Genomic DNA, 23,415 nt, shown 5'->3' with positions numbered 1-23,415 from the left:
CCTGCTCCACGAACGATCCAGCTCCCTGCTAATGGCCTGGCTAAAACAGCAGAATATGGCACAAATGTTTGGGCTCCTGCACCAACAAGTGGGACCGGATGAAGTTCTTGGCTCCTGGCTTTGCCCGGACGCAGTCCTGGCAGTAGTGGCCATCTAGGGAATGAACCAATGGATGAAAGATCTCTCTGACTGTCCTGCTTTTTGTGTATCTCTGACTTTCAAACAAATTAATAAGTCTTTTTTTTTTTTTTTAAGATTTCAGTTATGGGTGCCAGCATTGTAGCACAGTAGGTTAGGTTGCTGTTTGCAACGCTGCTGGCATCCCATGTTGGATTGCTGGCTACTCCTTGTCCAATCTATCTTCCTGCTGCTGTATGCCTGGTAAGGCACTGGAAAATGGCTCATGTACTTGGACACCTGCGACTGACATGGAAGATCAGGATGGACTTCCTGGCTCCTGGCCTAGACCTGGCTGTTACCACTGCTTGGGGGGGTAAACCAGTGGATGGAAGATTTCTTTCCCTCTCTTTGTCACTCCTTTTCTCTCTGTTGTTTTGCCTCTTAAATTATTTTTTAAGATTTATTTATTTTTATTGGAAAGGCGTATTTACAGAGAGAAGGAGAGACATAAATATCTTCCATCTGCTGGCTCACTCCCCAAGTGGCCACAGTGGCTGGAGCTGAGCTGATCTGAAGCCAGGAGCCTGGGGCTTCCTCTGGGTCTCCCATGCGGGTGCAGGGTTTCAAGGCTTTGGACTGTCATCTATTGCTTTCCCAGCCACAAGTAGGGAGCTGGATGGGAAGTGAAGCGGCCAGGACATGAACCAGTGCCCATATGGAGTCCCAATGCGTGTAAGGCGAGGATTTAGCCACTGAACCATCACGCTTTGCCCTCTTAAATAAATGTTTAAAAATTTTTTAAAGAATTATTTACTTGAAAGGCAGAGTTAGGTGGAGAAAGAGAAGAAAAAACAGCGATGAGCCATTTGGAGAAAGACTCAGAGAGAGAGAATGAGAGAGAGAGAGAGAGAGAGAAAGAAAGAGGGAGAGAAAGAGATTGAGAAAGTGAGTCTTTTGGTTCACTCCTCAAATGGCTAAAACAGCCTGAGCTGGGGTGCTGCAGGAGCTAGAAGTGTTTTCCAGGTCTCCCAGGTGGATGCAGGGCTCCAAGTCTTTGACCATGTTCTCCTGCTTTTCCAGGCTGTTAGCAGGAAGAAGGAGTAGAGCAATGGGACCCTGGCACCTATATGTGATGTTGGTGCCACAGCCTTACCTACTGTATCACAGTGCCACCCCCTAAATTTTTTTTATTTATTTGAAAGGCAGAGTTAGAGGGGAGGAAAGACAGAGAGAGGATCTTGCATCTACTGGTTCACTTCTCAAATGTGTTTGATGGCTGGGGCTGGCTCCCCACAGCCAGAAGCAGGGGCCCAAACATGTGTTTCATCTTCTATTGCTATCCTGGTGCATTAGCAGGGAGCTGACTCATAAGTGGGGTAGCTGGGTACTGGCATTGCAGACAGAGGCTTAATATACTATGCCACAGTGCTGGCTCCCACAGACTTTGAGAGAGAATTTATTTAAGGGGATTTGGAGAATTTATTTATAAATTGAAAGGAAAATTTATTTATAAAATGTTGTGGTACATTGGGTGAAGAGACCCACATCCCGTATCAATCCCTATCTCTAGCTCTGCTTTCCCTGTTTCTGTATGTTTCAAGTAAAATTTTAAAATGAATATTTTAAAAAAGAATCCAACTGGGGCTGGTGCTATGCTCAACAGGCTAATCCTCATCTTGCAAGTGCCAGCATCCACATAGGTGCTGCCGGTTCATGTCCCAGCTGCCTCACTTCCTATCCAGCTCCTTGCTTGTGGCCTGGGAAAGCAGTAGAGGACGGCCCAAAGCCTTGGGACCCTGCACCCACGTGAGAGACCTGGAAGAAGCTCCTGGCTCCTTGCTTTGGATCAGCTCAGCTCCAACTATTGAGGCCACTTGGGGAGTAAAGCAGTGTATGGAAGATCTTTCTCTGACTCTCCTTGTCTGCAAATCCGCTTTTCTAATAAAAATAAATAAATCTTAAAACTAAAAGAATTCCGTTATGCATTACATAATTGACAAGTTATAGAAATCTGAGTATATCTTCTGTGTATGATCCATTTCTCACTTTATTGGGCTGAATGCCTTTATATGAGATTTATTTTAGTGTAATTGACTTCTTTATTCTCTGATTACGACTGGTTTTTATGGTTTTTATCATTTTTCGTCAAGGGAAAGAGCTTAAAATTCTGTGACTATATAACTTATTTAAACTGATTTATGGTACTACTCTTTAGAAATGTTTTATGCTGGGATTGGTACAGAGGTATAGTGGGTTAAGCTGCAACCTGCCCCACTGGCATGTTACATGGATGCCAGTTTGAGTCCTGGTTGCTCTAATTCTGATCCAGCTCCCTGCTAATGAGCCTGGGAAAGCAGTGGAGACTGGCCCAAGTGCGTAGGTCCCTACATTCACATGAGAGATCTGGAAGAATCTCCTGGTTCCTGGCTCCTGGCTTTGGACTGACCCAGCACCAGCTGTTATAACCATTGGTGCAGTGAAGCAGTGGATGGACAGTCTTTCTCCCTGTCTCTCCCTCTCTCTGCAACTCTGCCTTTGTAAATAAATAACATCTTAATAAATAAGGAGTGTGAGACCGGTTCAGTAGCCTAGTGGCTGAAGTCCTCACCTTGAACGCCCCGGGATCCCATATGGGTGCCGCTTCTAATCCTGGCAGCCCCACTTCCCATCTAGCTCCCTGCCTGTGGCGTGGGAAAGCAGTTGAGGACGGCCCAAAGCCTTGGGACCCTGCACCCATGTGGGAGACCCAGAGGAAGCTCCTGGCTTCTGGCTTTGGGTTGGCTCAGCTCCGGCCATTGTGGCCACTTGGGCGGTGAATCATCGGACGGAAGATCTTTCTATCTCTCCTTCTCTCTGTAAAACATCTGTCTTTCCAATAAAAATAAATAAATCTTTAAAAAATAAAAAAGGAATGTACTATGCTGAAAGAATTATTATTATTTTTTCTTATAGGAAAAAAATACTGGAAAGTGTTAAGCAGCAAACAACTGAAGGTAAGATTTCCTTGACTAAGGGTGATAATGCTTTTTGTTATTTGTTTGAAATGTTTTCTGATATACTTTACTTTTGAAATAAAGCATTTTAAAAATAAAGGAGTTATTAGGGAATTCAAATTGATTTTCAGAATGGAATATATTACAAATAATTTTGTTTTTCCTTGCTAGTTTTATAAATGAGAAAACTGAAACTCAGAGAAGTCAAGTGAACAGATTATAGAACAATCTATGGCAAAAGAAAATTAGAATATGTATCTTCTGACTTTATTATAAGTGGTTAAAATGTTTGATCCTGTTTGGTTTACTTTTAAAGATTCCTTTATCTGAAAGATAGAGTTTCAAAGAGAGAGGGAGAGACAGAGTAGAAAGAGATCTTCCACCTGCTATTTCGTTCCCCAAATGGATAGTAAATGAAGCAGCTAGAACTTGAACTTGTGCTCATATTTATGCCAGCGTTGTAGGCAGCAGCAGCTTGTCATTGTGCCACTGTGCTGGCCCCAGAAGTCTTCTCATTGTTCTGTGCATATGCCACCTTCATTTGTAATCTGCTTTGTGTTGTATTTTCTTTTTCATAATACATTCTTCACACATTTGCCATCCTAAGCCCTTTTCCTTTGTCAAGTACTCTGTCTCTTATGACTTTTCTTCTGGCTGAATGCTGAATGTTGAATGCTGCCCTCTTAATTGTTGCTGGTTTAATGTAGTCTCTATAACTGATTTCTTGGCTGCTCTGGAACAAGAGACAGACTTTTACAGTTTTACTTTCTTCCCTTTTAGAAAAACCCTACTGTAGAACTATTTAGTAATTATGTGTACTTTCTTTGTACAAATCAAATCATTTAAGCAGAAAGTAATCCATATATCCCTCTCAAATATATCAAATATACTTAATCTCATAAGTTCAGGAATGATAAGTAGAAACAAAAGAAATTTATTGGTCTTTTGTGGGGAATGCTAAAGAACCAATGCATCGTTTTTTTTTTTAAAGATTTGTTCATTTTATTGCAAAGTCAGATATACAGAGAGGAGGAGAGACAGAGAGGAAGATCTTCCGTCCGATGATTCACTCCCCAACTGAGCCGCAACGACCGGTGCTGCACTGATCCGAAGCCGGGAACCAGGAACCTCTTCCAGGTCTCCCACGCGGGTGCAGGGTCCCAATGCATTGGGCCGTCCTCGACTGCTTTCCCAGGCCACAGGCAGGGAGTTGGATGGGAAGTGGAGCTGCCAGGATTAGAACCGGCGCCCATATGGGATGCAGGCGAGGACTTTAGCTGGTAGGCCACCACCCCAGACCCTCCAACTTGAATTTGAGTAAACTCTTCTGGGTCAAAATATCAATACCAAGTTAAAGAAAATACTAGGGCCAGAAGGAATACCGTGGAAAGACAACAAAATCCAGACTGGAAGACTAAAAGACCAAGCAACTGGTACCGTCTATTAAAAAAAAAATTATAAGGGGCTGGGAAAAACAAAATGAGAGAAAGCTTATAGACTAGAAGAGATATAAGACATATCAGACATTGCCATGTGTAAACTTTATTCAGGTCTTTATTCGGAGAAACATACAACAGTGAGGACAATTGGGTACAAATGAACACTGGTAGATTTTACTAAGGGATTATAGTTAATTTCAGAACTGTAGTAGTGTTATGCTTATTTTTCTTTTTTGCTTGTTTTTTTTTAAATTTCTTACAAATGGATACTGTAATATTCGTGGACAGAATATGTCTTAGATTTGGTGAGGTCGGTGCTATTTGAGCTCTTTAGTTCAGCAAGTGGAAAGGCTTTTTATGGTTTGTTGAACTATGTGCTGCTCTAGCTTCCCTGTTAAGCGTTGGGGATGCTTAGAAGCATCCACTATTTCTCGGTTGTGTTAATTTACACATTGTAAAGATCAGGTCGGTTTGGTTTATTGATTGCGTTATTTGACAAGTACTTGAGGGTAATCTACAGAGCAGGTCCTGTTCTAGGATTGGAGGATATAGTAGTGAACAAGGCAGACACAGGAATTCTCTACCTTTTTATTCTACTTACTTCCTTCAGTAGAGTAAAACATATGATAAAATAAATGAGCAAATTATAAGCTATATGGTATTTTTTTTTAGATTTTATTTATTGTATTACAAAGTCAGATATACAGAGAGGAGGAGACAGAGAGGAAGATCTTCCGTCCGATGATTCACCCCCCAAGTGAGCCGCAACGGCCGGTGCTGCACCGATCCGATGCCGGGAACCAGGAACCTCTTCCGGGTCTCCCACGCGGGTGCAGGGTCCCAATGCATTGGGCCGTCCTCGACTGCTTTCCCAGGCCACAAGCAGGGAGCTGGACGGGAAGTGGAGCTGCCGGGATTAGAACCGGCGCCCATATGGGATCCCGGGGCGTTCAAGGTGAGGACTTCAGTTGCTAGGCCACGCCGCCGGGTCCAGCTATATGGTATGTTAACAAATGATAACTGCTCTGTGTAAAATGAGGGTATTCATTGCAAAATTAAAACTGATTTCCGTTGAAAGATCTGTTTATACCTTTTTAAAGTGTTCTTTCAAACTGTTTCTGTGGTCTTCCAATATTGCTGTTTTCTTTTTGTTAGATTCAATGGATGTAAATAAAGATAATCAAGAGGCTATTCCTCATTCAAGCACATCATCTGTGCAAAGTGGTAAGGTTAAGAAATATTTTTGTTTAAAAAATTCAGAAGACATGAAAATTGCACATGTTTATGGGGTACTGTGTGTTGTTCACTACCTGGGTACATTTTGCCATATTCAATCAGGGTAAACATGTTTCTCCTTTTAGACATTTAGCAGTTCTTTACAGTGAAAACATCCAAGAATCCTATCTTCTAACTTTTTTGTCCTTTTTAAAAAAATTTTATGACACAGTTTAATAGGCACTGGGGTCTCCCCTCCCCCTCCTCAGGTTTCCTCCCCTCGCCACCGTTCCCCCTCCAATCTTACAATGGGTGTCTTTTGTGAGTTTTCACAGGTCCATCATGCTGCTGCTGGAGTGTCTCCCAACAGTAGCTTGTTTTGTTAAATAGAGAAATACACCGTAGACTAACATGTGTTCATCCTTACTCCACTGTGCAGTAGGCTGCCAGAATTTGTTACTCCTGTCTAGCGTAGAACCTATTAGTCAACCTTCCTTCATCCTTCCCTCTTCACTGTTCTCCCCATTTTTCTCTGGTAACTACCATTGTATTTCTGGGCCTGGTGTTGTGGTACATTGTTTTAACTACTGTACCAAAGGCATGCCACTCAGTGTGTTTTTTTGAATTAACGAATCTCTTGGGCTATTATCTTTAAGAAAAACAGGGTACACAATGTTATGTGTGACATGCTTAATACCATGTGTAATTTATGTATATACATATATAAATGCATATACATGTATGTATACACTAAATCCAGCTTACACTGACTTGGGAGAGTTTATTGTGCATTATCTCTGCCCAATTTTTTGGTTGTTGGCTTCATTGTAGCACCTTATAGTCCACTATTGAAGTAGTATTTACACTATACAACTTCACACAAACACTGCCAGTCAGGCTTTTTGTTTGTTTATCCACAAAAGTAGTTGTCAAATATTTATCAACTGTGTGTGTGTGTGTGCGTGTGTGTGCATGTGTGCCTGTGCACATATAACTGAATCTTTTGAAGAATATTGTAGTTCTCCTCTTATCTGCAGGGGGTACCTTCCAAGGCCCCAATGTGGCTGCCTTAAAGTACGAATAATACCAAATTCCATATGTATTATGCTTTTTCTAGACATGCATACCAGGAATAATGTTTAATTTATAAATTAGACACAGTAAACGATTAACAACAATAACTTTACATCAATGTTATTAGTGACATTAGCGTAGCATTTTTCCTCTTGAGAACATTCATCTTTTCACTTAACGAAAGCATGCTGTTATGGCTTCTCTTTAGTATAGCTGGATTGCCAGCATCCCACTCTTGTGCATTGGGGCCTTATTAAGAAAAATAAGGGTCATTTGACTGGTGAATACTGTGGGACTGTGACAGCTGATCTGATAACCAACATGGCTACTGGACAATTAAGAGGTAGCATATATAGCATGGATGAAGGAATCGTTCATGTCTCGGGTAACAGTCAAGCAGGATCGCATGGGTTGTCATCACTATACTCAGAAGAGGGTAAAACTTAAAACTAATCATGTATTTCTGTAATTTTCCATTTAATATTTTCATACTTATTTGTCACAGGTAAATGAAACCATGAAGGTGAATGACAGATGGAGAAGGACTATAGATAAGGGGGCCTGCCTTGTGTAGAGGCTGGTAATAATGTACATTTCCCCTGGAAAGGGAATTGCCAAACCCAATATTTTTTTAAAGATTTATTTTATTTTTTATTGGAAAGTCAGATATACACAGAGGACGAGAGACAGAGAGGGAGATCTTCCGTCCGATGATTCACTCCCCAAGTGGCCGCAACAGCTGGAGCCAAGCCCATCCAAAGCCAGGAGCTTCTTTCGGGTCTCCCACATGGGTGCAGGTTCCCAAGGGTTTGGGCCGTCCTTTGCTGCTTTCCCAGACCACAAGCAGGGAGCTGAATGGGAAATGGGACCGCCGGGATTAGAAGCAACACCCATGTGGGCCAAAACTGTAGCTGCTAGGCTACTGCACTGGGCCCCAAACCCAATGTTTTTGTAGTGAGGAAATTCAGCAAGAGTATAGAAAAACTTCATAGCTGAAGAGAATTAAAATTTGATAGGGCCTAAAAGGACTGTTAACATTATTACCAAGTATTTCTTTCAGTGTCTTGACAGTCTGATTGATGCTATGAATTTAAGTGTTCAAGTCAGACAAAGTACTCTGCTTTCTGATCTTTTCTTCTAGCATTGTGCAATATCATGGAGGCCAACTGGGAAACAACAAGTAGAGCTTGTAGAAAATGTAGATGAGAGCATTAGTACTAATGACTACACCCGTGAGTGCTTTTTGCCTGCTAGTGTCTTCTTAAGACTCAGGTTAGAGATCTAATAGTCCATTGAAAAACTGCTTTGGTTCTCAGATTTTTTTTCTTTGCATAAAAATATTACAGTGCTAAAATTCTGTTAGACCACATGCTTTAATACCTTGCCATCAAAAATAAGCATTTTCACATTAATGTGATGAAATGGCAAAACCATATTTCTTCAATTTCTATTGGAGACACATGAGTAGACTGTATTAATCTATAATAATTGCTTTAGTTGTGTCTAGCATCCATACTTTCAGGATTGTTGTGCTGTAATTCTGATTATGTTGGTAAGGACCTGGGATGTAATTATATCCAAGCCATTGTTATCAAGCCTTTTTTTAAATTTCTCTGCCAGTAATCAAATGTAGATCAGGATGTTTGAACCTGCCCTTTGGCAAGTTTTTTAAAATTTAATTTTAATTTTAATTTTATTTTATTTGAAAAGTGTAGAGAGGTAGAGTGAAAGATAGATATCTTTCATCCTCTGGTCAAATGCCTGCAAAAGCTAGGCTGGGCCAGGCTGAAAGCAGCAGCTGGGAACTCAATCCAGTTCCTCCATCAGTGGCATTGACCCAGGCATTTGACCCATCACTTGCTGTATCCCGGATGTGCATCAGGACCTAGGATTGGGAGCAGAGCTGGAACTCAAACCCAGGCACTTTCAGATGGGATGTTAGTGTTTTATTCATGAAAGTCAGCATATAATAGTATATACTAAAAACATCTATTTTGTATCCGTTCTATTCAGATGATTTCCACTGGGATCAGTATTTGAAAGCGACGGGATCGCTAAGCGCTCCTTCAGATTACTTCAGACAGGTATGCCAGGAGTTTATAAATGTTGATCTTTATTTTGAGAGAGAGAGAGAATATGAGAGAATGAATGTTCTTCAATCTGCTGAAGTGGCTTCAGTGGCCAGAGCTGAGCTGGGCCATAACCAGGAGCTGGGAGCTTCATCTGGGTCTCCTACATTTGTGGCAGGGCTCAAGCACTTGGATCATCTTCTGCTGCTCTCCACAGGCCATTAGCAGGGAGCTGGATCGAAACTGGGACAGTTGGGACATGAACCAGCACCCGTATGCGATTCTGGCATCACAGGCAGTAGCTTTATTCTCTGTGCCACAGTGGCAGCCCCAGATGTTGTATAACATGAATGTAAACTATTACTTATTAAAAGGTGTCTGTGTATTTGTTAGGTTCTGGTTAGTGTGAGGACAAAGTGGAATTGTGATAGTGTTGCTGCTTAGGATCAGATGGTCTCTGTATTTCTTGAGAAGTTATTCTATATCAGATGTACTAAGCCCTTATAATTGCCCATCTGGAGGGAAAGACAGATTATAATTATGTAAATAAAGAATTATGCCATGAGTGATAACTTCATGCTGGGAGCACCCATAGAAGGGGTGTTATGTGAGATGGTTAGAATGAGGGGAAACGTGTTATTGCAGACAAAAAGAAAAGCAGAAGCCAAGGCTTCTTCCCATATGGTGTGAAAGAATCTTGATGGGTGACAAGGGGTCGTTAGAGTACACGATGACTAGAGGCAGTCCAGTAGGAATCTGGCTTAAGGAGGCGGCGTTTCAGCTGCTGAGCAGTTGGACTTTATCATAGGCAGTGACAAACTACTGATTGGCTTATTTTGGTGGGTGGGGTGGGGATGACCTAATCAGACTTATTTCAAAAAGCTTGTTGGTGCCTTGTCAAACAAGGCTTCCTGAAATTGGGCAGATGAGTGGGACCAGCAATTGGTAATGTTTTTATGCTGCCCACCATGTCAAGGAGAGTCTGGAGGTCTGTTCCTTGACCTTTTGTAGCTCTGACCTTACCTTCTGTTGTGACTGTTGCTTAAAATGTCTTAAGATATTCTGGTAACATAACTGGCCTATTATAATTGACACACGTTAATGCAATTATATATATGTGTGTATATAGTCTAAAATTCCACCGGCTAATGACTTCAGAATTGGAATGAAATTGGAAGCCCGTGACCCTCGCAATGTTACTTCCATATGTATTGCTACTGTTATTGGAATTACTGGAGCCAGGTTACGTTTACGGCTCGATGGTAGTGACAACAGAAATGACTTTTGGAGGCTTGTTGATTCCTGCGACATACAGCCTGTGGGGACCTGTGAAAAGGAAGGAGACTTACTTCAGCCTCCACTAGGTACGGATAAACATTTTAAAGTAATATTTCTACTAATGTGATATAAATGGTATTTAAAAAATCTCTTAGACCTTGTTACAAATATGTGGTTAGGTGATTGCTATGCAGAATGTAACATGAGACGTGAACTCAGCACAATATGTTGCAGAGTGTCTCCCCCCTTTTTTAAAAGATTTATTTTATTTTTTTTTTATTAGAAAGTCATATATACATAGAGAGGAGAGACAGAGAAGAAGATCTTCCATCTACTGGTTCACTCCCCAAGTGGCCGTAATGGCTGGAGCTGAGCTGATCTGAAGCCAGGAGCCCAGAGCCTCTTTCGGGTCTCCCGCACGGGTGCAGGGTCCCAAGCCTTTGGGCCATCATCAACTGCTTTCCCAGGCCACAGGCAGGGAGCTGGATGGGAGGTGGAGCTGCCGGGATTAGAACTGGCACCCATATAGGATCCTGGTGTGTGCAAGGCGTGGACTTTAGTTGCTAGGCTACCATGCCTGGCCCTTGTTTTCCTTTTTAAAAGATTTGTTTATTTAAACCTTAAAGGGTATTATTTAGAAGATTTTGCAAAGTTTTGACATCCAAACCAAAAACTGTATATATTGTAAGTGTCCATCTTATAAATGAAGTACAGAGGCCAGTGTGGTGACATAGTAGGCTAATCCTCCACCTGCAAGCACTAGCATCCCATTTGGTTGCTGGTTCAAGTCCAACTATTCCACTTCTGACCCAATTATGTGCTTATGGCCTGAGAAAGTAGTGGAACATGGTTCAAGGCCTTGGGCCTCTGCACCTACATGGGAGGTCAAGAGGAAGCTCCTAATGACTTCTGATCAGCTCAGCTTTGTTTGAGAGTGTGTGAGGGATCATGTGTAAGTGATGGGGCATGAACCGGCTCCCATGTGGCATGTTAATGCTTGGAGGTGGAGAGTTAGTTAGATGAGCCACTGTGTCAGCTCCTATGCAGTAGTTTATAAGAGAATGCTGGGAACGAAAACTGATAGCATTGATTTATTATAGAAAATATACAAATCTCCCAAGGTTTTTTAAAAACAATTTTTTTTTTAGTCAGATCAGAAAAGTGTTTTGGTATAGGATTGTTAGAGGATAGCTTTTTAAAATTTTGCATATTTTTATTCTGTATGTTTAACACTATTAAGTAACAATATTAAAATAACTTTTTTTTTTAAAGATTTATTCATTTTATTACAGCCAGATATACACAGAGGAGGAGAGACAGAGAGGAAGATCTTCCGTCCGATGATTCACTCCCCAAGTGAGCCACAACAGGCCAATGTGCGCCGATCCGAAGCCGGGAACCTGGAACGTCTTCCAGGTCTCCCACGCGGGTGCAGGGTCCCAAGGCTTTGGGCCGTCCTCGACTGCTTTCCCAGGCCACAAACAGGGAGCTGGATGGGAAGTGGAGCCGCTGGGATTAGAACCGGTGCCCATATGGGATCCCGGGGCTTTCAAGGCGAGGACTTTAGCTGCTAGGCCACGCCGCTGGGCCCTAAAATAACATTTTAATCTCACTTTTGTTTTGCGTGTTTTGTATGGTTGATGAACCTGTTGTCAGTTAGTCATGTACTTCCTGTTCTATTGTGTATTTCTGTCAGGAATACATGCCCAGTTCTTCCTGATTCTGGCGTGGCAGTGGGCAGGTGGTGTGTGAAACAGGTTGTGCTCAGAGAATAGTCAAACTGGCAGACCCTGTTTCCTGTTGTGTGCCAGATGCTGTGGTACTGTCTGGTCTCTAGAAAAACACCCGTGGAGTCTATTTTAATAGCATCTGATATCAATATCAATTCTGAAAGTTCATGTTTGATATTTGTAAAGATTGCTGAAATTGAGAGCTTTTTTCCTAACCTTTTATGAAAATTGTCAAACATACAGAAAAGGTGAAAATTTTTTACAGAGAAAATCCATATGACTTATTCCCTGGATTCTCTCATTGTTTTACTGTATATTCTTTATTACTTATCTGCCCATCTGTTTGGTCCGCTTATTGATTCTTCAACCTACTTTACTTTTTAATTGTTTCATAATGAGTTGTTAATATCAGTACACTTCTCCTAAGTACTTTGGTCTATATGTCGTTAACCTGAATAAGTTTTTTTTTTTATTGAGATAAAATTTACATACAGTGAAATTTTCTGTGTATTTGCGGAGTCTGCTGGAGAACTGTCAGGGTTCGATCTTTACTGGTGCTTGGTGGTGGTGGAATGGTTGCTCTCCGAGATTTTATCTTCGATTGCTTCTAATATGAAAGCCATTTCTAACGCACTTATGTTTGCTGCTGAACCCTGGATAGCAATTCTGTCTCTGTTGCCATTGTAGCATTGTTGCCGGATAGTACGGTGGAAGCAGTAGCAATGAAAGGAGAATGGGTCTGTTTCTCTTGTCCGTATCCGGAGACCGTAGATAAGAAAGTCATTTTTTGAAGAAGAATGGTGAATGAAACCCATTTTTAAAAGTACCAACTTGTCATAGTATTACAGGGAACCTTTTTCATGATCTCTAACTTATAAAATTAGGATTCCAGATGAATGCATCATCTTGGCCAATGTTCCTGTTACGAACCCTGAGTGGGTCTGAAATGGCACCCGCAGCATTCTTCAAAAAGGTGAGATGTTACAAAAAGTTTTACCAACTGGGTTGTGGTTTTATTGTTTTAACAGGAATGCTTGTATGGTTTCTGTATGTATGCACATCTGTGGTATGTCTTCCTTATCTTAGGAGGACACTAGTCCTACTTTATGTGGGCTACACTCTAATGTCTCACTTAACCATTATTACATCCTAAAGGTCCTATGTCTAAATACACTCAATTCAGGGGGTAGTATTTCAGCGTATGGATTTTAGGGGGACACATTCAGTCAGAAATCTGTTTTGTTCACAGTTTGGGAGGTTAGACGTGTGATCACTCTGCCTGTAGGGTTCATTTCTTCTGTGTCCTCTGGCTTTGGTTCTGTATTTTCACATGGTCTGCGTTCTACTTCTTGTAAGGACATTAGCTGTATTGGATTAGGGACCCCCATAATGGCCTCCTTTTAACTTACTTAAAGGTCCTGATTCCAAACACAGTAACAGTCTGAGGTGCTGAGATTAGGGTTTTCACATATGAATTTGGGAGATGACACAATTCAGCGTTTATCACAAAGTCATAGAAGTTGATTGTAGTCGCTCAGTAATTGAATTGGTATGTTCATTCTTGGCTTTTGGCCTGAAAGGGACGCTCTGCAAGTGATCAGTGCTATTTCTCATTTACCTTCCCAAGTGAAGGTATCCCTCACTGCAGCATTTGCCATTCCTTTGATATTGGATAAAGTGATGGTGGGCCAAAACCCCTTGAAAGTGGCATAGAATTAGCAGGCTATGGTTTTGATTGAATGTCTAGGGCGCTGGTTGCACATTAGTTTTACCTGAAGAATTTAAAGAGGTTGAAAACTGAGCCCCACGCTAGACTAGTCCAGACTCTGAGGCTATGTAGTGCCGGATAATTCAGATGTTCTGGAGAGCTGAGAACGACTGTGCTAGGACTGTTTCCAGATTTATGGCTTAAGTGATAAGGTTGCTGTGATGGTGGTGCCATGTGCTAAGATGATAAGCAAATTATAAGTTATTGCTTTGAGGGGGCTAGTGTCACAGGGTAGTATAAACCTCTACCTGCAATGATGGCATCCCAAATGGGTGCTGCTTTGGATTCTAGCTGCTGCACTTCCAAAGCAGCTTTTTGCTAATGTGCCTGGGAAAGCAGCGAAAGATGGACCCAAGTCCTTGGGACCCTGAATCTTGTAGAAGAAGCTCCAAGTTCCAAGCTTTGGACTGGTGTAGATCTGGCTGTTGGAGCCAGCGTCTGACTGTTGGCCCAGATCTGACTGTAGGAACCAGATGGTTGCAATGGCCAGGGTTGTGCCAAGCCAGAACTGGGAGCTTCTTCAAGGTCTCCCATGTGGGTGTAGGGGCCCAAGCACTTGGGCTATTTTCTGCTGCTTTTCTCAAGCTGTTAGCAGAAAGCTGGGTAGGAAGTGGGGCAGCTGGGACACAAGCTGGCATCCATATAGCACTTGAAGTTGGAGGATTAACCTTTTTTAGACACAACACCAATCCCGGGGAAAGCAGCCGTTCAGATCTATGAGAACTCTTTTCTTCCTGTATTAATTTATAAATATGAAGTTCTTTATTGCTACAGTTTGTAATACAATACAATTGAGCAAATGGTCCTTAACATGCCTTAACCTGCATACTTTGTTTTAAAAAAAATTGATAGGAACCGCCGAAACCTCCCCTAAATAATTTTAAAGTGGGGATGAAGCTCGAGGCTGTTGACAAAAAAAATCCTTTTTTCATCTGCCCTGCAACAATCGGAGGTGTTAGAGGAGACGAAGTTCACATCACATTTGATGGCTGGAGTGGAGCATTTGATTACTGGTGCAGATACGACTCACGGGATCTTTTTCCAGTTGGGTGGTGTTGCCTGACGGGAGATGTGTTGCAGCCACTAGGACGTAGTGGTAAGATAATAAATAGCCACATGCTCTTTTATTTCGTGGAAGTTACATCTAATTGCTTTAGGTGGCATGGCTGTTAATGTTGGTTATATCGGGACTTTATGCCCAGCTGTTTGGCAAGCAGAACAAGAGCTCTGTCCAGACTAGGAAATTGCAGGTTATGATTAGAATTCTTTCTTTAAAAGGTAATTTTTAAATTTATTTTCATCTAATTTAAAAGAGAAACAAGTGGGGAGAGATCTTCCATGTCCTATTTACTCTCCACAGTTGGGTCAGGTTAAGCCAAGCGTCCAGAATTCCAGCCCTTCTGTGTGGGTGGCAGAGACCTAAATACTTGAAGCGGGATGTGTGTAATCAGGAAGCTGCATGGAAATTGGAGCTTCCTGACCTCGAGCAGGTACAATCACTGCAGCATGGACTGAGAGACTTCCAGGTGGCACCTTTACTGCAGTGTTGGCAACCCACTGCCAAGGTTAGGATGCTTGAGGGTCACTCTTAAATCAAAAAGTGACACCCCACCCCGTCTGCCCTGGACAATGTGGGTAAGCTGAAAAGTTACATGTGGCTTCTGGCATCAGCATGGCCTAACTCTGATGTTATGGGCACTTGCAAAGTAAATGAATAGAGGGGTGGTTGCTTTCTTTATGTCTCTCAAATACGGAAAAGATTTTGAAATCACACATTGCTCATATCACAAAGATGATCTTAAAAAGGTTAGGCATAAGAACTGTTATAAATGTGGCCCCAGCGCGGTGGCCTAGCACCTAAAGTCCTCTCCTTGAACGTGCCGGGATACCATATGGACGCCAATTCTAATTCCGGCAGCTCCACTTCCCGTCCAGCTCCCTGCTTGTGGCCTAGGGTGGGGGAAGTCAAGGATGGCCCAAAGTCTTGGGACCCTGCACCTGCCTGGGAGGCCTGGAGGAGTTTCCTGGCTCCTGGGTCTGGATCGGCACAGCACTGGCCATTGTGGTCACTCGGGGAGTGAATCAACAGATGGAGGATCTTCCTCTCTGTCTCTTCTCTGTATATCTGCCTTTCCAATAAAAATAAAATAAATCTTTTTAAAAAACACTGTTATAAATGTATGTTACATTATTTTGGCTCTATATTCAATAGATAGTATTGATGAAAATCTGTATTAGTAAAAAATTTTGGCTGTGTGAAAGCCATCATTGACTCGTATGTTGAAGTGGTTTTTTTTTATATATGTTTGTGAGTAATTGAGAGAGAGAGAGTGGGTTTTCTTGTCTACCGGCTCACTCCTCAAATGCCCACAGTGGCTGAGGCATCCCTGGCCAAAGCTGGGAGCCAACATCCCAGGCCTTGTCTCCCTTGTGCGTAGTAAGGACCCAAGCATAGTATAGTAACCTAGTGGCTAAAGTCCTCACTTTGCATGTGCCAAGATCCCATATGGGTGCCAGTTCATATCCTGGCTGCTCACCTTCCCACCCAGCTCCCTGTTTGTGGCCTGGGAAAGCAGTCGAGGACGGCCCAAAGCCTTGGGACCCTGCACTGACATGGGAGACCCAAAAGAAGCTCTTGGCTCCTGGTTTCAGATTGGCTTAGCTCCGGCTGTTGCTCCATTTGGGGAATTAACCAGCGGTTCAAAGGTCTTGCTTCATTTTCCTTCTTCTCTCTATAACCCTGCCTTTCAAATAAAAATAATAATTAAAAAAAGTTTATTTAAAAATTTGCCCCATATTAATTTTTTCTAATATTATAAGATACTATTTAAAAAATAGTTATATTGTAAAGCATCCCTACTTTGTTTTAAAGGTATTCTAATACTTTTTTTCTTTTAGCTTTTAAAGGAAGATTTATTAGAAAAGCTGAGAAAGGAGAGTCCTGTCCTAGTGACGGGAGGAGGCTCTGAGATAGAAAGGACCCTTACCCCTGCCATAGTGGCAGGAGGAAAAGTGGAAAAAAGACCCCTCTTAATGGTGGAGAAAGCACCTTTTAAAGGTTTACTTCAAAGGGGTTTCTCCAAAGACAAAAGGAAAATCTTTTTTTAAAGACTTATTTATTCTTATTAGAAAGGCAGATTTGGGCCCGGTGGCGTGGCCTAGCAGCTAAAGTCCTCGCCTTGAAAGCCCCGGGATCCCATATGGGCACCGGTTCTAATCCCAGCGGCTCCACTTCCCATCCAGCTCCCTGCTTGTGGCCTGGGAAAGCAGTTGAGGACGGCCCAATGCATTGGGACCCTGCACCCGTGTGGGAGACCCGGAAGAGGTTCCTGGTTCCCGGCATCGGATTGGCGCTCATCGGCCTGTTGTGGCTCACTTGGGGAGTGAATCATCGGACGGAAGATCTTCCTCTCTGTCTCTCCTCCTCTGTGTATATCTGGCTGTAATAAAAATGAATAAATCTTTAAAAAAAAAAGAAAAAAAGAAAGGCAGATTTACACAGACAAGGATCCAGAGAGAAAGATCTTCCATCCGATGTTTCACTCTCCAAGTGGCTGCAACAGCTGGAGCTTAAGCCAGCCAAAACCAGGAGATTTTTCCAGGCCTTATAGGGGTAGGATCTCTATGCTTTGGACGATCCTCTGTTGCTTTCCCAGGCCACAAGCAGGGAGCTGGATGGGAAGTGGAACTGCCAGGACACAAACTGGTACCCATATGGGATTCTGGTGCTTGAAGGGGAAGGATTAGCTAGTTGTGCTATTGTGTTGGCCCCAAGGTACTTAAATGCTTTTAAAATGGGCTGTGTAAATTAGAATTTGAATTCATATAGTTTGTGAGACATTAATAAATCTGTTCTATTTCACTTGATTCTTGCACAATTCATTATAAATGAATGACTCAAACTGGTGTGAAGTATCCTCAGGTAGCCTAATTCTTTGTAAGAGGAGAATTGATTGGACATCTATCTATAAGATAATTGATTGGATCTATAGGACAAAACAGAGATACCTCCCAGCAAGGGAGGATTATAGACAGGCTCATAGGAACTCCCATAGTCTATATGTAAATTTCTCAAACCCTCCTCCCTGATGCCTAGGTGACTCTCAGTCTTTAAAAGTCTGATGCTGCTAATAAACTTCGGCTATTGACCATCAGTCCACACATGTGATTATCGGCTCTGTGCACCAAGTCCATTGCCGCCAGACAGTGAACAGTTTTTCAGGTGGTTGTAACCACTCAGATCAACGAGGAGAGCAGGCAGGAACTTCTTTAGTTTTGGAGTAGATGAAGTTGCCAGGATCTCCAAAGTATGGAGAGATCCTTCTAATCCACAGGGAAGTGAAGGAGGGGAATCCTGAGAACTAGGAGAACCAGGACAGTGAAGCCCCACATTCTGACAGTTCCATGGCCTAGCCAGCTTTCGGTAACCTTTCAGATGAATATGTTTTCATTTGACTATTGTTTATACCTCTTATCTATTTTCTTGGTGGACTATGGTCTTACTCTTTATTTGTTGAACTTTTTAAAAATTTCATTTGTTGAACTCTGTAGTAGAGCCATTCAGCCTTTGACTCTAAGGTACATTTAAATGTATCTTAAAATGAATACTTCATGTTTTAAAAAGATTTATTTATTTTTATCGGAAAGATATACAGAGAGAAGGAGAGACAAAGATCTTCATCTGCTGGTTCACTCCCTGTGTGGCTACAAAAGCCAGAGCTGAGCTGATCCAGAGCCAGGAGCTTCCTCCTCTGTGTATATCTGGCTGTAATAAAATGAATAAAGATTTTAGAGACAGAGAGGAAGATCTTCCATCCGATGTTTCACTCCCCAAGTGAGCCACAACGGGCCGGTGTTGCGCCGATCCGATGCCGGGAACCAGGAACCTCTTCCGGGTCTCCCACACGGGTGCAGTGTCCCAAAGCTTTGGGCCGTCCTCGACTGCTCTCCCAGGCCACAAGCAGGGAGCTGGATGGGAAGTGGAGCTGCCGGGATTAGAACCGGCGCCCATATGGGATCCCGGGGCTTTCAAGGTGCGGACTTTAGCTGCTAGGCCACGCCGCCGGGCCCGCTTCTGTAATATATTTTGACAAGTTCTCTTGGACCTATTAAAACACTTTGGATTTTTAGGATCTGTAATCCAGCGGGGATAAGTATCTATAGAGACAATGCACTGGCAGTTATGTTTTGCATGTGTTCTAGTGTCTCGCCACATTCTTTTTTTAAATTTTTATTTTTATTGATTACATTGCATTATGTGACACAGTTTTATAAGCACTGGGATTCCCCCCACCCACCCATCCCCATGGTGGATTCCTCCACCTTGTTGCATTACCACAGTTCAAATTCAGTTGAGATTCTTTCATTGGAAGCATCTACCAAGCATAAAGTCCAGCATCTTATTGTCCAGATAAGTTCAACGGTTTCTTGGGGAGACCATCTCTGGTCTGAAGGTAGAGCCGACAGAGTATCATCACGTTCAATTAAAAGCCCCAGCATAACATCAGTAACAATTTATATCGTTATGGAATTAGTTGACATGGTATTGAATAACCAATATGTTAAAATAGAAAAAGAATAAAAAAAGAATGCAAGTTCTGAACCACATCCTGTGACTTCTACATTGACATTTCAATTATTAGTTTATATACAACTGGTTTCTATACACCTTAAAATGGCTATAGATTACTATTCAGCTGTCTCGTGTCTATTTTAATTTTAGTATTTAGCAGTTTATAGTGTTGAAGCATGATTTTGCTGAACCTGGATGTTTTTCGGGTAGTCTAACTCTATAACTCTAACAAGATGTATGTCAACAGTTTAGGTGAACAGTTTTAGGAGGGGTGTGCAGAGAAATCTTCAATACCCCAGTGAGGAGTAACTAATCTTTGTGACCCACCCAGTGAGTTCTAAGTGCATCCCTGCTGACCGTTTCCTGTGTGTTTCTAAGCTTTCCTTGTTGTTCTCTATCTATTCTAGTTTGTTTGTTTATTTGTTTGTTTTGAGGGGTTTCTGGAGTGATCCTGATGGTCATTACGAGAGAGGGTGGGGACCCAAAGTGGGGATCCAAAGTCGGAACCAGGCAAGGACCAGAGAAAGCTCCTCTCCCTAGTCCCGAATGGGGGTGGTTGACCCCAGAGTTCTCGGCCTCCAAAGGCACTCCAATTCCCCGTGGTCTGCTTTCACCACGTTCTTTGACTCTGCTTATTCTCTGAAGGCAGGAGGAAAGAAAGCTTGAGCAGGTGACTGATGGTCAGTGTCTCTACAGCCTATAGACAATATGCGAAGTACTTTAGCAGTCCCCTAGTTCCTTCCCCCGCTCCTCCTCCTTTAAAGCACATGCTTTATATCAACTAATTTTTTAAAAAATGATTTTTTTATTGGAAAGTCAGATTTACAGAGAAAAGGGGAGACAGAGAGAAAGATATTCTGTCTGTTGGTTCACTTTTCCTAGGCCATGAGCCGGGAGTTGGATCTGAAGTGGAGCAGCTAGGACTCAAACCGGTGCCTGTATGGGAAGCCGATGTCAGAGCTGGCAACTTTACCCACTGCCACAATGCTGGATCCAAAAAGCCTAATCTTTTAATTCCATTTCTTAATAAACTTTTTTGAAATACCCTCATATAATATATTTGAGGCTTAAATTATATATTTAATTTAGGGGCAGGAGTTTAGTCCAACAGTTAAGATGCCAGTTAAGACACATACAAGCCCATATTGGGGTATCTGGGTTTGGTCCTTGGCTTCAGCTTCTGATTCCTGCTTCCTGAGGGCGGTGGGAGACAGTGGGGAGGACTCATGTGGCCAGCTTCCTTCACCTCCATGGAAGCTCTGGATTGAGTGCTGGCTTCAGCTTTTGTGGTCATTTGGGGAGGAGACTGATGGAACGGAAAGTACTTTCTCATTACTACACTATCTGCTTTGCTGGGTCTCTCTCTGTCGTTCTGTCGTTCTGTCTCTGTCTCTGTCTCTCTATATCTATATCAATATCGATATATACTTTTTATTTTTCAGTAAGACAAACCAGGAACCAGGGGATTCCTTTGGCCTCTGCAAGATACAACAGGAACACTTTGTTTTGTTTTTCTCTATGTGTTATACTGATATGCAAGGTGATTCCTAAATGCGACATATTGGATAGTGTTTTCTAAAGTGAACACTTTCCTGTGCTAAGGAGAAATATGAGAAGTAGCTAAAAGTTAAATTGCTAGAACTTTTCACTATAAGTCAAACTTACCCATTCTTCAAATAAAACCCTCTTTGTTTTTCTGCATAATTAGGTTATTTCCTGATAACATGAAATCAAAAATACCTGAAACTTTATCTTAAATATTGCCCTTGTTTTAGGTGATTTTCAATGAATAATATTTGGGAATGGTTTGAGAAAGAAACTTCTTGTCATAACAAGACAATGCCTTAATTATGTCATTTATTTTGTTGTGTCTTAGTTCCTATTGTAAGGAATATAGCAAAAGCACAGTCTTCGCCCTCCAAAGCAGCTGTGTGCTCATTGCCATCTTCTCAGAGCTCTGACTCAGGGTCACCATCACGGCAAGCTAAGAAATCAGGTCGAACTAAATCAGCTACAAGTACTTCAACTCCCAAGAAGAGTAGTTCTGCTAAAAATACCACACCAAAGAAAAAAAGTGTAAGCTCAGGAAAAAAGGTTAGTGATATCTCCTGCTAATTTGTATTGTAGAGTCTCTGGTGCCTTACTATTTCTAACATAGACTTCAGGGATTATGAAGAGTGTGATGAGGCTCCTTTGGGATGTATTAAGAATGAATAAGACTCTTTAAGGCCTCACATAGCTATTAAGAGATTGCTAATTTTTTTTTCCTTAGGTAAACTCAAGAGTTTAAAGTGATCTACATCTTCAAAGCTACTGTGGGAGAACTGTATGGGCATATTTGCATTTAGGCTAGTTCACTAAAAATTTAGTATCTTTAAAAAGTCAATGTGGGGCCCAGTGTGGTGGCCTAGCAGCTAAAGTCCTCATCTTAAACGCGCTGGGATCCCATATGGGTGCCAGTTCTAGTCCCAGCAGCTCCACTTCCCATCCAGCTCCCTGCTTGTGGCCTGGGAAAGCAGTCAAGGATGGCCCAAAGCCTTGGGACTCTGTACCCGTATGGGAGACCTGGAGGAGTTTCCTGGCTCCTGGCTTCAGATCAGCACAGCACCAGCCGTTGCGCTCAGTTGGGGAGTGAATCATCGGACGGAAGACCTTCCTGTCTGTCTCTCCTCCTCTATGTATATCTGACTTTCCAAAAAAAACCAAAAAAATCTTTTGAAAAAGTCAATGTGAAGTGAATTTTACTGTACCTGAATCATACTGAAGTAAATGGGATGAAGAGTGGAATGGGTCAGTGTAATAAGACAGTAATGCTAGAGGTATATGCTGTTCGACTCCTTTAAGGAGAACAGCTCTGAAGCCTGGAAATAATAGCAAAAGCAGCTGCCTGAAAATAGCAGAGTGAGTCGGAGGTAAACACACTAGAAGGAAGAGCTGTTCTCCAAAGTGAGTTTCCATTATTGTGGGTTTTTAGCATGCTGACAACAGGGGTATTGGTGGAAGAAGAAAACAAACCCAAAGGGCTTGGCAGCATGGCCTAGTGGCTAAGGTCCTTGCCTTGATCCCATATGGGCGCTGGTTCTAATCCTGGCAGCTCCACTTCCTCTCTATCTCTCCTCCTCTCAGTATATCTGACTTTGTAATAAAAATAAAATAAATCTTTAAAAACAAACAAACAAAAAAAACAAAAAACAAAACAAACCCAAAAACCATAGTTTTGTCTGGCCCAAGGAGACAAAAAAAAAATGGAATCCATGAAAACTGATTAGTAAAGAAAATGGAAGAATCTTAGAAAGGAAAGAATTGGAGAATAGATCTTCAAACCATCTCCCAATACCAATATCTCTAATAGACCCTTGTTCCAAGTATATGTAGAACACAGGCCAACACAGTTAAAACAAAAGATTGAAATTGAGGCTACAGTTACGTCCAGGATGAGAATTTAAAGTTCAAGTCCAACCAAGATAAATACCAGCTTTTTAACATTCATTTGAAAAAAGTGGAATCTAGAATCTGTACTAATTAACATCTGCAATGTTTAGGATGTACTCCAAAATGACCCAAATACAAAGACATAGTAAAATGAAGCACATTCTTAAATCAAAAAGAAAATCAAATGGTTAAAACTTCCAGTATGATCCATATGTTGGAACTAGGAAACAATTTTTTTTGAAGATTTTTATTTTATTTTTATTGGAAAGTCAGACATACAGAGAAGAGGAGAGACAGAGAGGAAGCTCTTACGTCCGCTGGTTCACTCCCCAAGCGGCTGCAATGACCAGAGCTGAGTCGATCCGAAGCTAGGAGCCCAGAGCCTCTTCCGGGTCTATCACTTGGGTGTAGTGTCCCAAGGCTTTGGGCCATCATCAACTGCCCTCCCAGGCCACAAGCAGGGAGCTGGATGGGAAGCAGGGCCTTCGGATTAGAACCTGTGCCCATATGGGATCCCAGCGTGTTCAAGGTGAGTACTTTAGCTGCTAGGCTATTGCCCCAGGCCCAAGAAACAAAAGTTTAAAGTGGCTATTCATAGAGTTCCTCAATGAACTATTACTTGTACATACACACACACTTGCCATGATCGAAAAAAGAATATATCATCTTAGCAGAGAAAGAGGAATGATGAAAAGGTACCAAATGGCGATTCAGAAGTTGAAAAA

The 23,415-nt window shown here is 42.0% G+C and overlaps 1 protein-coding gene across 4 annotated transcripts in view; it reads left to right on the top strand.

The window, feature by feature from the left end:
* Positions 1-23,415, top strand: part of LOC101529495 (Scm polycomb group protein like 2) — a 49,061-nt gene that overhangs the window by 8,267 nt on the left and 17,379 nt on the right. For 2 of the 4 annotated variants that reach the window (XM_058658798.1, XM_058658800.1), the window contains exons 2-7: positions 5,708-5,776; positions 8,855-8,925; positions 10,040-10,274; positions 12,803-12,891; positions 14,539-14,782; positions 21,135-21,352. In XM_058658798.1, coding sequence (XP_058514781.1) covers positions 5,713-5,776; positions 8,855-8,925; positions 10,040-10,274; positions 12,803-12,891; positions 14,539-14,782; positions 21,135-21,352 — 921 coding nt within the window. In that variant the 5' untranslated portion in view covers positions 5,708-5,712. Of the gene's footprint in view, positions 1-3,072; positions 3,114-5,707; positions 5,777-8,854; positions 8,926-10,039; positions 10,275-12,802; positions 12,892-14,538; positions 14,783-21,134; positions 21,353-23,415 lie in introns of those variants that run through there. The other 2 variants (XM_058658799.1, XM_058658801.1) reach the window with 2 other exon arrangements.

This window comes from Ochotona princeps, chromosome X (assembly GCF_030435755.1).
Source record: "Ochotona princeps isolate mOchPri1 chromosome X, mOchPri1.hap1, whole genome shotgun sequence".
In the NCBI taxonomy this organism is placed as follows: Eukaryota; Metazoa; Chordata; class Mammalia; order Lagomorpha; family Ochotonidae; genus Ochotona; species Ochotona princeps.
The sequence above is the reverse complement of the archived record's forward strand: the minus strand, read 5'-3'. Positions and strand labels throughout refer to the sequence as shown.